The sequence below is a fragment of the Manis pentadactyla genome, chromosome 4 (genome assembly GCF_030020395.1).
Source record: "Manis pentadactyla isolate mManPen7 chromosome 4, mManPen7.hap1, whole genome shotgun sequence".
NCBI lineage: Eukaryota > Metazoa > Chordata > Mammalia > Pholidota > Manidae > Manis > Manis pentadactyla.
In genome coordinates, this window is record NC_080022.1 from 146,519,929 (window position 1) to 146,536,159 (window position 16,231).

Consider the following 16,231-nt stretch of genomic DNA (forward strand, 5'->3'; position numbering starts at 1 on the left):
TTCTAAGTACTTTAAATTTTGTATTTGCTTTGCACAGACGAATTTATTCATAGGATACAAAATTCAAAAGATGCCGAAGTGTATTTATTATAAAGTTAAAGGTTTCCCTCTCCTTGTCCTTTAAGCCACCTGGTCCAGGCCCCTCTACCAAAATTAACCAGAGTTAACAATTCCAAGGAATTTTCAAATTTTATAACTTGTAATAAATATGTGAAGTTTAATCACATGCATCTTAATAAACAAAAAACTGAAACAACCCACTATATATGTTGTCATTCATAGTAGTACGTCAATTAATCTGTACAAGTCTGCACATTTTAAACTTTTATTTACATCCAATAAGGCCCAGATCCCACAGTATCTTCTTTACCCCCTTTTTCAAACTCTTTGACAATTTAATTATAGAACTATCATGTAACAACACTTACCTGAGTAACTGTCCTGAAGTGAAGTGAACTTCACTCACAGAAGTAATCTGTGTCAAAACCAGAAGCAAAATCAGAGGTATCTCTGATTCCTATGCAGCTCCATTCATACAGGTTGTCCTGAACAAAATACAGAAGCAAAGCTAAGATTCACCCTTTCCTTGTGAATCTAAGTAAAATGTTACTTTGCTGTATCTTCAAAACAGCTAATGAACATCGCTTCCAGAGTGGCTCATATGTTGACTACCCACATAACCATTATTAGTTAATGCTTATGAAAATCAGAATTCTTAATGATTTTCCAGATTTATTTTGTCTTTGTAGTAGCTACACAGTACAGTTTCCCACCAAAAGATATTTAAAGCATGTCTATAAAATTAATTACAATTTTAAAGTGAGCAGCACCCAGAAGTAAACCACACTGAAAGCTTCCTGGTTTTCTTTGGTCAGACCACAAATCTGATACGACTTCATTACTCTGGGGCTTGGCATAGGTTAGTTGTTTGCTGTTTAACCCTTCCTTTTTTTCCCTGTTGTTACAGCCTTCTCAGTTTGAAAGCTTGTACAACACTAGTCTTATTCTCACAGATACTATTAAAAAATCAAGGGGAAAAATAATGTTTCACAATCATAGTCAGACCTTGGATAGAAAACTTCCTTCTCGTGATACTTAAGCTCAAGATTTTCCATTAAAGAAATTCTTCTGTTACTTTAGTGGGAAAGAAAATCACCATGTTCCTCTTAGTTGTATATATCTACCTACTTGCACAATTTGAACAAAACAGACTCTTTTTCTTTAAATTAAGGTATCATTGATAAACAATCTTATGAAGGTTTCACAAGAGCACATTGTGGTTTCAACATTCACTCATACTATCAATTCACTCATACTATCACCCTCCAACCCCACTGCAGTCACTGTCCATCAGCGTAGTAAGACACTACAGAGTCATTACTTGTCTTCTCCGTGCTGTACTGCCTTCCCCATGACCCACCTATATTGTGAGTGCTAATTATAGTGCCCTTTAATCCCCTTCTCCCTCCCTCCCCACCCACGATCCCCAATCCCTTCCCTTTGGTAACCCTAGTCCCTTTGTGGAGAAAACAGACTCTATTTTAACACCAGGTCATTTCATTTATGTAAGTAACAGTTGCAATTTTTTTAGGTAAATTTTTATTTACTAAGTAATAGCTCAACTGCAATAGTGGCAACTATTCCAGCTTTCTCCAAGACTTTAAGGGGGATAGGAGGACGTCAGTGTGCACACTTAGATAAGCTGACAGTATTTGTAGACACTGGGCACCATTTCTGTGGAATGACTTGGGTAAACACCTATTGTCTATCTGCCATTTCTTCATCTGCCATCAGGTGATGTTTTGTCAGTATTAAGTGATTAAGAAACAACTGGAACACGTTTATCCTGCTTTCACTTGAGCGAAACATTGTGGGATGTAGTTAATTCTTGGTATAAGTATTAATCTTGTTAAAAAAAATTTTCAGGGCATTCCTTTTTGTCATTAGCTAGTGATACGGAGTACTATAGTTTTCTTGGCAAAAATATTTGAATATTTAAAAGTTTTTTAAAGAATGGAGTCTGTTACACAAAGTCAGAAGAGAATTCTAAATTTCATTGTTCCATTCCTAACTTGGAGGAATTTTATTAACCAAGGGCAGTATTTAAGAGCAGTGCTAAGCCAACTAAACCAAGAGTTTGTCTTTCTAGCTAGACATTTCTTGACCCTTCACAGAATAAAGGTACATAACTATGGCTTAGTACCTCAATTGGTGTAAAATGCAGAAAAGGATATATATTTGATTTTGTAGTATTGGAGCAAAGAGCATGAACTAGTTCCTTGACAAGAGTGTTTGGTCATACATGCATCTGCACACTGACTCAACCATTCAATATCTGGCAATATATATATTGAGGGAAATAATTTCAACTATAGGTTCTGCCTTTGTGTAGTAAATGAGTGTTGTTACTTGTAGGCTTGAGGGATATACCTTATAAAATATATCTCATCTTACTAAGTTTTGTTAAAACTTGAGTTCACAGAAAAATTAACCTGTGATTTAAAGCCAGAGTTTTTCTGTTTCTGAACCCAAATTATTTTATCTCAAAACTGCTTATGTAGTTCATGTCTGTTATCATTACCGCAAGAAGGGTTGTTGTCCCTTCCCTTGCCTCATAACTTTTCTTTGACCTTTGAAAGATTAGTTAACTTTCAGGTTTTTGCTCATGGTGCTAAAGAGTAAACCCTTATGAAGTAGTTTCTACCTAGTTCAGTATCGTAAGGAAAAGACAATTGTAATAACAGTATCAGTCAGTTACTAGTACCCTACTTTTATGGGGTCCATCACAGACTATATTTACAGTTGAGATTGTCATTAAAAGAAATTGGAGCAAAATGTCTTAGACAAGGAACAGAGTAAATATACTTATTTTCTGCTTCAGAGATCTGATAAAATACTGACTGGCCAGTAAAATTATTTTATATATACTAAGTGCATGAAAAGAAATATAATTTTCTGCCATCTATATACACAGTTATCAAAGGTAATTTTAATATTTACTCACTTCACTAAATTAAAAACAAAATAAATGTTGCCTGAAGTACTATGATAAATGAAGTTCTTGGTATTCTTATGTTTTAGAGTTTGTTATAAAATTGCATGGAATCCAATGGTTTGACCCAAGTATAGAGGTACCTGTCACCTTATGATCTGAGTTTTTGTTTCCTCTTCTTTTCTATTCTAGCCTTTTCATGTAAGCATAAGCTATACCAAATGCCATATGTTAAAAATTATATGTCTTGCTTCTTTTCTTTACAGTCTAAAAAACTCCAAATCAAAAAGCAGTTCCAGGACACCTGTAAAATCCAAACCAGACAGTACAAAGCTTTAAGAAAACTCTTACGGGAATCTACACCAAAGAGTGAGCGCAAAGCTGTTCTGAAACGGCTTAAGGAGGAGCAGACCCGGAAGTTAGCCATCTTAGCTGAGCAGTGTGACCACAGCATTCGTGAAATGCTCTCCACTCAAGCCGTAAGTTTATTTTACTTAGGCAAAACAAATATAGTGCCCCTTTCCTTCCACCACATTAATAAAATCCCAACAATTAAAATATTAAGGTGGAAATGAAAACTCTGCGGCACCTTGGGAAATAGTGCTGCTGGTCCATATTCTTCTTGTTCTCAGCATTGCTTGGAAATATGCATGATGTATATATAATCCTCTTTGATACACTTGGACATGAGGTTCTCCATAGGCTCTCTGCTGGTGCCTTGCAGGGGTTTAGTACAGATACCAGCAGCATATCAAGATTGGAGAAGCAGCTTTGTTAAGCAGAGTTTGAAAAGTAGTACTTGATTGGGAATCCAGGTGGTTCCATTTGAGTGCAGATACAAAATATCTGCTATGTTAAGTTTACGGATATTTTCTTAATTGGCCAGATAGTAAATATTTTAGGCTTTGTGGGCCAGGAGGAAAAATTGGGGTTATTATGTGGGTATTTACATTGCCATTTAAAATATGTCCATTTCAGATTGTAAAAACCATTCCTAATTAGTGGGCTGTTGAAAAACAAAAACAAAAATCATGTAGCTGTTCAGATTTGGCCCATAAGCTGTAGCATGCTTGTCCCTGTTCTATAGTTATTTCCACTGGAGAGAAAAGATTCAGAGTCTTATATCAATCAGAATCTATATTTTTCTTTAAAAAAATAATGATTATTTAGGCATCATCCAAGTAGCTTATGATAGCTTTATCCTTATAATGCCATCATTGGTACTATGTTTTCCTTTTTTCGGAGATGTTTACTCCAAGATGTAAGCGAGAACAGCTGTGCCCTATAGAAGAGTAGTCTGTCTTAACTTACACCTCCTCCTTTCCAGACGTCATGAAAAGATAGCTCATAGCTCATAGGAGGATATATCTGTTTTCTTTCTCTCTTTCAGCTGCATTTGGATGAAGCACAGGAGGCAGAGTGCCAGGTTTTGAAAATGCAGCTGCAGCAGAAACTGGAGCTGCTGAATGCATATCACAGCAAAATCAAGCTGCAGGCTGAGGCACAAGATGATCGAGAGCTTCGGGAGCTTGAACAGAGGGTCTCCTACCGCAGGGCACTCATACAACAACAGGTATAAGTAATAGAAAAAAGTAATTGTGGGGAGGTGGAGTCAAGATGGCAGCATGAGTAGAGCAGTGGAAATTTCCTCCCAAAACCATATATATATATATATATATATACACATACATATTTGGTATCATTAATCTACAATTACATGAAGAACATTATGTTTACTAGGATCCCCCCTTCACCAAGTCCCCCCCACAGGCACCTTCACAGTCACTGTCCATCAGCGTAGTAAGATGCTGTAAAATCACTACTTGTCTTCTCTGTGTTGTAGAGCCTGCCCTGTACCCCCCCATATTATACATGCTAATTGTAATGCTCCCTTTCTTTTCCCCACCCTTACCCTCCCTTGCCAGCCATCCTCCCCAGTCCCTTTCCCTTTGGTAACTGTTAGTCCATTCTTGGGTTCTGTGATTCTGCTGTTTTGTTCCTTCAGTTTTTCTTTGTTCTTATACTCCACATATGAGTGAAATCATTTGGTACTTGTATTTCTCTGCCTGGCTTATTTCACTGAGCATAATACCCTCTAGCTCCACCCATGTTGTTGCAAATGGTAGGATTTGTTTTCTTCCTATGGCTGAATAATATTCCATTGTGTATATGTACCACATCTTCTTTATCCATTCAACTACTGATGGACACTTAGGTTGCTTCCATTTCCTGGCTGTTGTAAATAGTGCTGCGATAACATAGGGGTGCATCTGTCTTTTTCAAACTGGGCTGCTGCATTCTTAGGGTAAATTCCTAGGAGTGGAACTGCTGGGTCAAACGGTATTTCTATTTTAAGCATTTCGAGGAACCCTCCATACTGCCTTCCACAATGCTTGAACTAATTTAAATTCCCACCAGCAGTGTAGGAGGGTTCCCCTTACTCCGCAACCTCGCCAACATTTGTTGTTGTTTGTCTTTTGGATGGTGATATTCCTTACTGGTGTGAGGTGATATCTCATTGTGGTTTTAATTTGCATTTCTCTGATGATAAGCAATGTGGAACATCTTTTCATGTGTCTGTTGGCCATCTGAATTTCTTCTTTAGAGAACTGTTTATTCAGCTCCTCTGCCCATTTTTAATTGGATTATTTGCTTTTTTTTGTTGAGGCATGTGAGCTCTTTATATTTGGATGTCAACCCTTTATCGGATCTCTCATTTATGAATATATTCTCCCATACTGTAGGGACCTTTTCAATCTATTGATGGTGTCCTTTGCTGTACAGAAGCTTTTCAGCTTGATATAGTCCCACCTGTTCAGTTTTGCTTTTGTTTCCCTTGCCTGGGGAGATATGTTCATAAAGAAGTCGCTCATGTTTCTGTCCAAGAGATTTTTGCCTATGTTTTTTTCTGAGAGTTTTATAGTTTCATGACTTACATTCAGATCTTTGATCCACTTCAAATTTACTTTTGTGTATGGGGTTAGACAATGATCCAGTTTCATTCTCTTATATGTACCTGTCCAGTTTTGCCAACACCAGCTGTTGAAGAGACTGTCATTTCCCCATTGTATGTCCATGGCTCCTTTATCATATATTAATTGACCATATATGTTTGGGTTAATGTTTGGAGTCTCTATTCTGTTCCACTGGTCTGTGGCTCTGTTCTTGTGCCGGTACCAAATTGTCTTGATTACTGTGGCTTTGTAGTAGAGCTTGAAGTTGGGGAGCAAGATACCCCCGACTTTACTTTTCCTTCTCAGGATTGCTTTGGCTATTTGGGGTATTTGGTAGTTCCATATGAATTTTTGAACTATTTGTTCCAGTCAAAACCATATATATTATTGAAAATACAACAAATACAACTATTCCTAAAAGAGAGACCAGAAGACACAGGGCAAAAGCCAGACTACATCCACAACCTGCGAGAACCCAGTGTCTCACAAAGGGAGTGAGATACACGCTACAGCCATGTGCGACCCGAGCGCCCCTCACCCCAGCTCCTGGCAAGAGGAGAGGAGTCAGAGCGGGGAGGGAGAGGGAGCCCAGGACTGCTAAATAGCCAGCCCCAGCCATCTGCACCGCAGCACAGACACACAGTGTGTGGTGTGCTGGATGCTAGGGAAACAGGACAGGAAGACCTGTGAGTGGGTCCCCACTGCTGGCACCCCTGGGACAAAGAAAAGCGAGTGCCCTTTGAAAATCTTAAAGGGACAGGGGCTTCACAGCTGGATGGAAGCGCCCCAGCACAATCGGCCCAGTAACTGGGAATCCCAGGGAACTCCGGGTGCCCCAACCACCTGCGCAGCACGGAGGCCCCTCATTTTGATAAACAGCCTCTGGCCCGTTCCCCCTCTGGCGCAACTCCACCATAGAGGCAGTGGCCATGCCCAGAGCAACTGGGAAGAGCTTCATCCACAGCGGCTCAGCAAGAATCAGACACCCTGTCTTCGAGCAGCTGCCCAGCACAAGCCACTAGGGGTCACTGTTCTCCCAGGAGAGGAAGGCCACAAACCAGCAAGAAGGGACGTTCTCCCAGCCATCACATGCGCCAGCTCCACACAACTACCTCTATCGCCATGAAAAAGCAGAAGAATTTGATCCAGACCAAACTAACAGAGACAACCCCTGAGAAGGAGTAAACCTAACCAATCTTCCTGAAAAAGAATTCAAAATAAAGGTCATAACCATGCAGATGGATCTTCAGAGAAATATGCAAGAGCTAAGGGATAAAGTCTGGAGGGAGATTACAGAAATGAAACAATCTCTGGAAGGACTTAAGAGCAGATGACGTGCAAGAGGCCATTAATGAAATAGAAATCAGAGAACAGGAATGCAGAGAAGCTGACACAGAGAGAGATAAAAGGATCTCCAGGAATGAAAGAATATTAAGAGAACTGTGTGACCAACCAAAAGGAACAATATCCACATTATAGGGGTACCAGAAGAAGAAGAAGAAGAGAAAAAGGGATAGAAAGTGTCTTTGAAGAAATAATTGCTAAAAACTTCCCCAAACTGGGATAGGAAATAGTTGCTCAGACTACAGAAGCACACTGAACTCCCAATAGAAGGGACCCAAAGAGGACAACACCAAGACACATAATAATTAAAATGGCAAAGATCAAGGACAAGGACAGAGTTTTAAAGGCAGCTAGAGAGAGGAAAAAGGTCACCTACAAAGGAAAACCCATCAGGCTATCATCAGACTTCTCAACAGAAACCTTACAGGCCAGAAGAGAATGGCATGATATATTTAATGCAATGAAACAGAAGGGCCTTGAACCAAGAATACTGTGTATCCAGCACAATTATCATTTAAATATGAAGGAGGGATTAAACAATTCCCAGACAAGCAAAAGTGGAGTGCATTTGCCTCCCACAAACCACCTCTACAGGTATTTTAGAGGGACTGCTCTAGGTGGGAGCACTCCTAAGACTAAATAGATGTCACCAGAGGAAACACAAAAGAGCACAGAATAAAACAACCAACATATAAAGAATGGAGGAGGAGGAATAAGAAGGGAGAGAAATAAAGAATCACCAGACAGTGTTTATAACAGCTCAATAAGCGAGTTAAGTTAGACAGTAAGATACCAAAGAAGCTAACCTTGAACCTTTAGTAACCATGAATGTAAAGCCAGCAATGGCAATAAGTACATATCTTTCAATAATCACCCTACATGTAAATGGACTGTATGCACCAATCAAAAGACACAGAGTAATAGAATGGATAAAAAAGCAAGACCCATCTATATGCTGCTTACAAGAGACGCACCTCAGACCCAAAGACATGCACAGACTAAATGTCAAGGGATGGAAAAAGATATTTCACGCAAACAACAGGGGGAAAAAAGCAGGTGTTGCAGTACTAGTATCAGACAAAACAGATTTCAAAACAAAGAAAGTAACAAGAGATAAAGAAGGACATTACATAATGATAAAGGGCTCAGTCCAACAAGAGGATATAACCATTCTAAATATATATGCACCCAACACAGGAGCACCAACATATGTGAAACAAATACTAACAGAACTAAAGGAGGAAATAGAATGCAATGCATTCATTTTAGGAGACTTCAACACGCCACTCACTCCAAAGGATGGATCCACCGGACAGAAAATAGGTAAGGACACAGAGGCACTGAACAACACACTAGAACAGATGGACCTAATAGACATCTGTAGAACTCTACATCCAAAAGCAACAGGATACACATTCTTCTCAAGGGCACATGGAACATTCTCCAGAATAGACTACACACTAGGCCGCAAAAAGTGCCTCAGTAAATTCAAAAAGATTGAAATTCTACCAACCAACTTCCCAGACCACAAAGGTATAAAACTAGAAATAAATTGTACAAAGAAAACAAAAAGGCTCACAAACACATGAAGGCTTAACAACATGCTCCTAAATAATCAATGGGTCAATGAACAAATTAAAATAGAGATCAAGGAATATATGGAAACAAATGACAACAACAACACAAAGCCCCAACTTCTGTGGGACACAGCGAAGGAAAGTATATAGCAATCCAGGCATACTTAAGGAAGGAAAAACAATCCCAAATGAATAGTCTAATTTCACAATTATTGAAATTGGAAAAAGAAGAACAAATGAGGCCTAAAGTCAGTAAAAGGAGGGACATAATAAAGATCAGAGAAGACATAAATAAAATTGAGAAGAATTAAACAATAGAAAAAATCAATGAAACCAAGAGCTGGTTCTTTGAGAAAATAAACAAAATAGATAAGCCTCTAGCCAAACTTATTAAGAGAAAAAGAGAATCAACACACATCAACAGAATCAGAAATGAGAAAGGAGAAATCACGACAGACACCACAGAAATACAAAGAATTATTAGAGAATACTATGAAAACCTATATGCTAACATATGGATTCCTAGAAGAAATGGACAACTTCTGAGAAAAATACAAACTTCCAAGACTGACAAAGGAAGAAACACAAAATTTAAACAAACCAATTACGAGCAAATAAATTGAAGCAGTAATCAAAAAACTTTTGTTCTTACCTAAATAAATTGGAGAAAAAGTTGGATAGTAAAGGAAAAAACTTTAGTAATTGCTTGGGAGAGACAAGGAATAAGGATTAGGAATATACTTTATTCATTCATCCTTGGTCTGGCACTGTACAGATTGGTAGATTACTAGAAAACAAGGTAAAACCAGTTTTACACAGATGAAGAGTTAGGCTGAAAATATTATTTCTAGATGTATCTTTATTTTTTTTACTTATTCTGTCATATACATTAGAACAAGAATCCCTAAATTCACTTGTATCTTTTAAGGTACTGAGGCTCTATGTCTGTGTGTGTTTGGAGAAAGAATAATGGGCAGAAGATTTAGAGAAAGAAAGAGAGGAAAGACATTTGTTTTGAGTAGTAGTAGAATATCAGTTGTATCCAGGATTGAATGTTATGTTCCAGAATTCCTGAGCCATAAGTTCTCAGCAGCTGGTATGGTCTTAGGTGCATTGGTCCCTTGTAAGTTACCATGTGCCTAAGGGTTTTGTCTATTAAAAATTGTCATTGCTTCTGGACTATTAATTGGCCCATAGATTTTCCTCTGTTTTCTACAGTTCTTGTGATAAAAGTAGAATACCTCATTTATATTAAGAAAATATGGTCTTAAGGTGTTGCTATTTCGCTGGCTCAGCTGTCTTTATTACTGGCTCCTTTGACAGTTACTTGCCTCTAAAATTGATCTCAATTATGTTTCTCGTTCAAGATGGGCAGATTGAAACACATATAAATTTTTAGAAAAATGTAGTTGTCCCATGTACAGAATTCATAAATCTGCCTGATTTCAACTTGCATATTTGAAATTTAATCTAAAGTTCCATCTCTTATGCTTCAAAATTATCACTAAAAGAAAAACCTATACTATTTCAGTAACAGTGTTAAGAGAGAAATATTGGTAGTTTTATTTGTATTTGTAGCTCCACCTAGTGGCTCAGTTAAAGAGTGCTAATAAGTATCTTAGGTGTAGTCTTATTTCAATATATGAACTAAGGCCTTCATGTTCTACAAAACCAGGTAAAATGTTGGCATAGGGCTGATAGCATTGCCAGAAGTGCAGTGGAACTCTCATACATTGTTAGTGCATTTTGGAAAGCAATTTGGAAGTATGTATTGATCTTTGAAAATGTTAAGCAAAGAATTTAGAGAAAAGAAATCCTGAATACAGTAAAAGCAATATGCATAAATATGTTAATTATGGCATCATTTATAATGGTTTAAAACACCTAACCATCTAAAATAATTAAGTGCTCATGACCAAGCCACTTAAAATCTTACTCAGACATTTAAATGATGGCTACAAAGATAGCAATAATGGGGAAAATGCTTATGAGGTGTTGAATAAAATAAAGACAAATCACACTTAAAGTGAATTGAACTAATGCTTATAGTGGCTATATTAATATAGGAGACTGGTTGTGATGGTTTACATTATTTTGATAATGGACATGCATAAGGTCATTTAGTATTAAAAATAATAAAAGAAACAGTGGAATAAATCTACAGTGCTTTGAGTTGCTACTTGATTTTTAGGGCTCATGTTTACATTTCAAGTGAAGTGCATGAATATAAAGCAGTTTGGGGTCAGCCAGTTGGTTACTCCCAAGGCCGTGATACACCCATGGTATGATTTGTAAACATTGTAACATCTATATTTTCTGTACTTTGTGCTTACTGATTGTACAGATAAGAAACAGTCATCTGAAAATAGAGGTGGAACCAGAGAGAATGTTAGTTGTTTCTAGATGAATAATAATTCTGTTTGAAGATTGCTTTGAGCCTCCAAATGAACCAAGAACTGTCCTCCAGGTCACCAGCAGAGTAAGCCTCAGTTGAGGCTCACATGAGGTCTTACTGCAACTTTTCTTGTGCTTCATTTACATTAAATTTCAGCAAAATGACAACATAACTATAAACGTTAAAATTCTATGTGAATTTCATACATGCATAAAAAGTGGCAGTATTTCCAAGTATAAATAGGCTTTTCTTTGTTTTATCATTTCCTTTAATTTTTCCTGAATATTTCACTTAGTATCAATAACATGGTTGGTAGTTTTTAAATAAGAACTGACAATTGGAATATCTTATAGGACATTTCAAACTGAAAGTATTCACACAAAAATATCACATTTGATTTCAGAAAAGATAGGTTAGGAGAGAAGTCTCAGAAGTCTTATATTCAGTGAAACCACCCTTCTTAATTAGTTTTAATTTTTATTGAAAAATATTCTGAGTTTCTTAAATGACAAAACTAATTCAAAAACAAAATTGAAGCTGTGCTTACTGAATAAAAGTGGATAAGCATTAATGTGTTTAACATTTTTATCATGAGTTTCCTTCAAATAATATACAAGGCATTCAAATTAGTTAAATCCTCAGTACAAGCCTATCATTTATTAGGTCCTTTGAATTAAATGTTCTTAATAAATGGAGTTTTGAAAATTTAAAATAGAAAAGAAAGAAAAATATTTAAAAGAAAAATTTGAAGTTATTTGAATCCTTGCAGATATATTAATTTAATTCTATATGAGTTGGGTATTTTATATGTAGATATTAAAGAGTAGAAAAGTTATTTTACAAATACACATTTTTTTTAATTTGGCAATTATAGAGAAACAAATAGAAATTAAAATGTCTTTAATCCCACCACTCAGAAGTCACCACAGACAATTTAATACCTTTCCCTTAATAGAAGCATTGTGTCTAATCTAAGTTCTCTTTCAACCTTCATTACGAAATGCCCTCTTTAAACCTTTGTAACACGTTAGCACTTAGAGTTTAATAATTTTCAAATTCACCCTACCAAAGTCCTATTTGTAATTCCCCACACACATTTTATCATTTTGCATGCCTTTGCCCATGTTCCCTCTGCTGAAAATATCTTTCCCTTCCCTTGTCTTCTGGTAAACTTGTGCTTTTCCTTCAGAATCCAGTCTCTGTCACCCTCTCTGAGAAGACTTCTTTGCCCTACTCTTCTTCCCCTATACAGTGAATTACTCCATCCCTTTGTATTTCTGCTTCACCTTATAAATCTGTTATTACTTCTGATCACATTATGTGGTAGTTTTTTATTTGCATGTGTTTCCATGCTAAATTGTGTTTTTTATAAAGGGCACTTTAAAAAATGACATATAAGAGGGGACGTGATAATATGGGTGAATTTTGTCACCACAATGTTGCTCATGTGAAACCTTCATAAGATTGTATATCAGTGATAACTTAGTAAAAAAAAAATACACAAAAATTAAACATATCCGTTGAGCTAGATTTCTGTAGAGAACAATGACTATTGGTTTAAGTCCTCAAATATCTTGAAACCTAATTGAATATTTATTTAAAATACTCTTTATTTCCTATTTTTAAAAATCTTTGTGTCATGGAAATTTTCAAACATACACAAAAATATTAGTGGAATTATTAAGAATTAGTACAATGAAGTCCCCAAATACTCATTACCCAACTTCAACAGTTACCAGTATCTTGCTAATATTTCATGTGTTTCCCCACTCCACATGCAGCTTTTTAGGGGGGCAGAATATGGGGCAGAGTATCTGGAATATTTTAAAGCAAATCCCAGCATAGAATCATTTCACTCCAAACACAGATAAGGAAATAAGGACTCTTTTACTTTAACATAGTCATAATTCCACTGTGTTAACTAACAAAATTATAATAAATGTTTAAGATTACCTAATACTCAGTCCATACTTAAATTTTCCTTTGTATCTAAAAAATGTCTTCTTGGTTTATTTAGACTGGGGCCCAAACACGGTCTAGACATTGCATTTGATTGTCTTTTAAGCCTTTCGGTCTCCCCTGCCCTTTCTTGTATTATTGTGGACTGGGTCATTTGCTCTGTAGGAATTCTCACCTTTGGATTTGGCTGATTCCAACCTCATGGTGTCACTGAATGCATTCCTCTTTACTTTATATTTCCTGTAATCTGGTAATTAGATCTAGGGGCATGATTATATTAAAAAGTTTTTTTCCTTTTAAAAATTTTGGTGAGGAATTTTCGTAAGGGTTACTCTGTTACACTTCCTTTTGCATCACATCAAAAGATGTATAATGTCTAGTTGTCCCACTTTGAAGTGATATTTGATGAGTGACTTCAGGTATTCTCATTCATTAACAAGTTCTCCATCAGCTTCTTCCCATTGTCATTGACTTTATTATGTATTTTTTCACATTAAAAAAATTTATAGTCAGCTGTATGTATTTGTAAGCCTGTGAGTTGTCCAGAACTGATTGTGATGGCTACCCAACCACTAATTTCTAAGTACATAGAGTGTCCTAACTTTCCAATGGAAACTTTATAGTTTTTGTTTGTTCAGTGCCTTCACTTACACTCTTAATCCCTTAATGCTCTGATCTGTGTGGAATATGGTATCAGATGAGGTTCCATTTTTATTCTTCTCCAGGTGGTTGGCCACTTGTGCCTGTGTTGTTTTTCCCATTAAATTAATTAGTGCTTTCGTTCTGCATTAAAAACTTACAAGCTTCATTCTGTTTCTGTTTTACTAATTGCTGGTTCCTACACCAATACCATATTTATTTTATTAGAGTGACATGATGGTATGTCTAATAAGGCTAGATTTTCCTTATACATTTTCTTTTTCATTGTTTTTACCTAGTGGATTTAGTAGCCATTGATGATAATTGCCTTCATTTATTATTTTAATAGAGGTTAAGACCTTTGCTTTTAAGAACTTGTTTTTATATATTTTAGCAATATAAGTTATATATGATTCCTACAGTACATCTCTTTGATTTTTAAATGTACATCCTTTAAAATAGCCTGAGTGGACATTTTATGATTCACTTTAAACCACAATAATTATTGCTTCTGTAGTTTATAGATTTTTTAAAATAAATGAGCTTTCTTTTTGCTTCCCCCCCCAAACCACAACAGATAGAAGAAGAGGTACTGACGTTTCAGAATGAATCTACGGAACGAATACAAAGCCTGCTGGAGCGTCGAGCAACACAATTGAACGCTTTCAAGTCTGAAAGCGAAAGACTAGGTTTTAGTAACCTTTCCTCTGACGCATTCAGCCACAGCTCCTCCAGAGCTTCTGATTTGCCTCACAGTCCAACTGGGGGTCCAGGACCTCACTCGGGGCATCCCATAGGTGGCCCACCACAAGCCTGCGGCCATCCAATGCAAGGTGGGTCCCTAGTCATGGAGGTCACCATTCCACGCCAATGCCTTGGGTACCCCGAGGTAGCAGTATGGGAGTTGGCAATGGCCCTCAGGCTCTGAGGCGGACAGCTGCTGGGGGATGGACCGAACAGGGCATGAGCAGAAGCACGAGCGTCACTTCACAAACATCCAGTGGGTCACACATGTCTTACACGTAACTTAATAACTGAGAATGGCAATTCCGCTGAGCTGGCCGCCACTACAGACATCACCCCAGCAGCCTCCTCACTTGGCTAATACCGTGTGGAAGCTGAGTGCATGTGGTATATTTTACTCATTTTTGTAAAGCGTTTTGTTTTGTGTTTACTAATTGGGATGTCATAGTATTTAGCTGTTGGGTTTTGTGTTTTTTGTTTTTAACTTTTGGGGAAATTTTATGAAAAGGGGAATTGGTGTGTATGTGTATTTATCAAATATGCAGACACACACACACACACACATAATGCACGTAGGAAAAAGAAACTGGTTAGATAGGGTATTTTCTGAAAACTGCAAAAACAGAATTCAGCAGTGGCCTGAGTCATCATCACCTTTGGGCAACTCTATCCTAAGAAATTTGTGAAAAGATCTAAAGCCTTTCTCCGTATACCCCACCCAGATTCTTATGAGCCACTCACAGCAGGGAGCATGTGCCAGAACAAGTTATTATGGAAACACCTGTATCCCCTCACCAATGTATTTTGTTTATTAAATAAATGTATTTTGTCTGACTTTTGTTTATTAAATTGGCCTCATTTGAAGTAGGAAAAAAAGTAGAAATCCATGAACACTAAAGGGTTGCATTGACTTTTTCAGAGAGAAGACAACCTAATTCTTTTTCTCAATGCTGCAAGTTTGTCAGGGACTTTTTTTTTTTGGTCCATTCAATTGTGCCTTCTTTGAGGCATGGTGAGATTGAGGTGCTTCAGGGGGTCACACGTTTTGTGGGAATTGCTTCACAGCACTGATCTGGGTCATCTTCAGCCCCATCAATACTAGTTGTGAGACCTTAAGCACAGCTTCTCTGACCATGATTCAAAAGAAATAGGAAAACAGGTGGTTTCTGGCTGGAACAAATGAACCAGTGTGAGACTCATCAGCCATATTATGGTTCTCAGAGTGTGTGTGTCTGTGTGTGGGGAGTGTACAGTGGGCAGCCCAGGGCCCAGCCTGAGAGCCTCAGAGATGCCCATCTTGCAGGCCCTTCCCAACTTTGCAATGGAATTAATAACTGGGACGTCTGGCTTTGTAAGAACTGGAGAATAGATTCGGATCAGAAAGTAGATGCCATTTCATCATAGAAGTCTTTAATAGACTCGGAGAACAGGATCTAGCTACTTTGACTGTTTCATTATATTCTAACAGACCAAATTAAGGTCTATTCACAGTCTCAGTCTTTTCATAGGGAACAACTCATGAGTCAGATGAAGTAGAAACTAAAAGCCACATCTCCAAACTACCTCAGTGCTCTATCCCCCACACAAGTTACTAATTGCCCTCTGGAAAATATCTCTACATAGATAC

The 16,231-nt window shown here is 37.3% G+C and overlaps 1 protein-coding gene across 1 annotated transcript in view; it reads left to right on the top strand.

The window, feature by feature from the left end:
• LOC130683482 (serine/threonine-protein kinase TAO1-like) overlaps window positions 1-15,552 on the top strand; it is a 30,413-nt gene extending 14,861 nt beyond the window's left edge. The window contains 4 exon segments of the mRNA XM_057501134.1: window positions 3,259-3,471; window positions 4,383-4,565; window positions 14,438-14,698; window positions 14,701-15,552. Coding sequence (XP_057357117.1) covers window positions 3,259-3,471; window positions 4,383-4,565; window positions 14,438-14,698; window positions 14,701-14,886 — 843 coding nt within the window. The 3' untranslated portion in view covers window positions 14,887-15,552.
• Window positions 15,553-16,231: the final 679 nt, after the last annotated feature.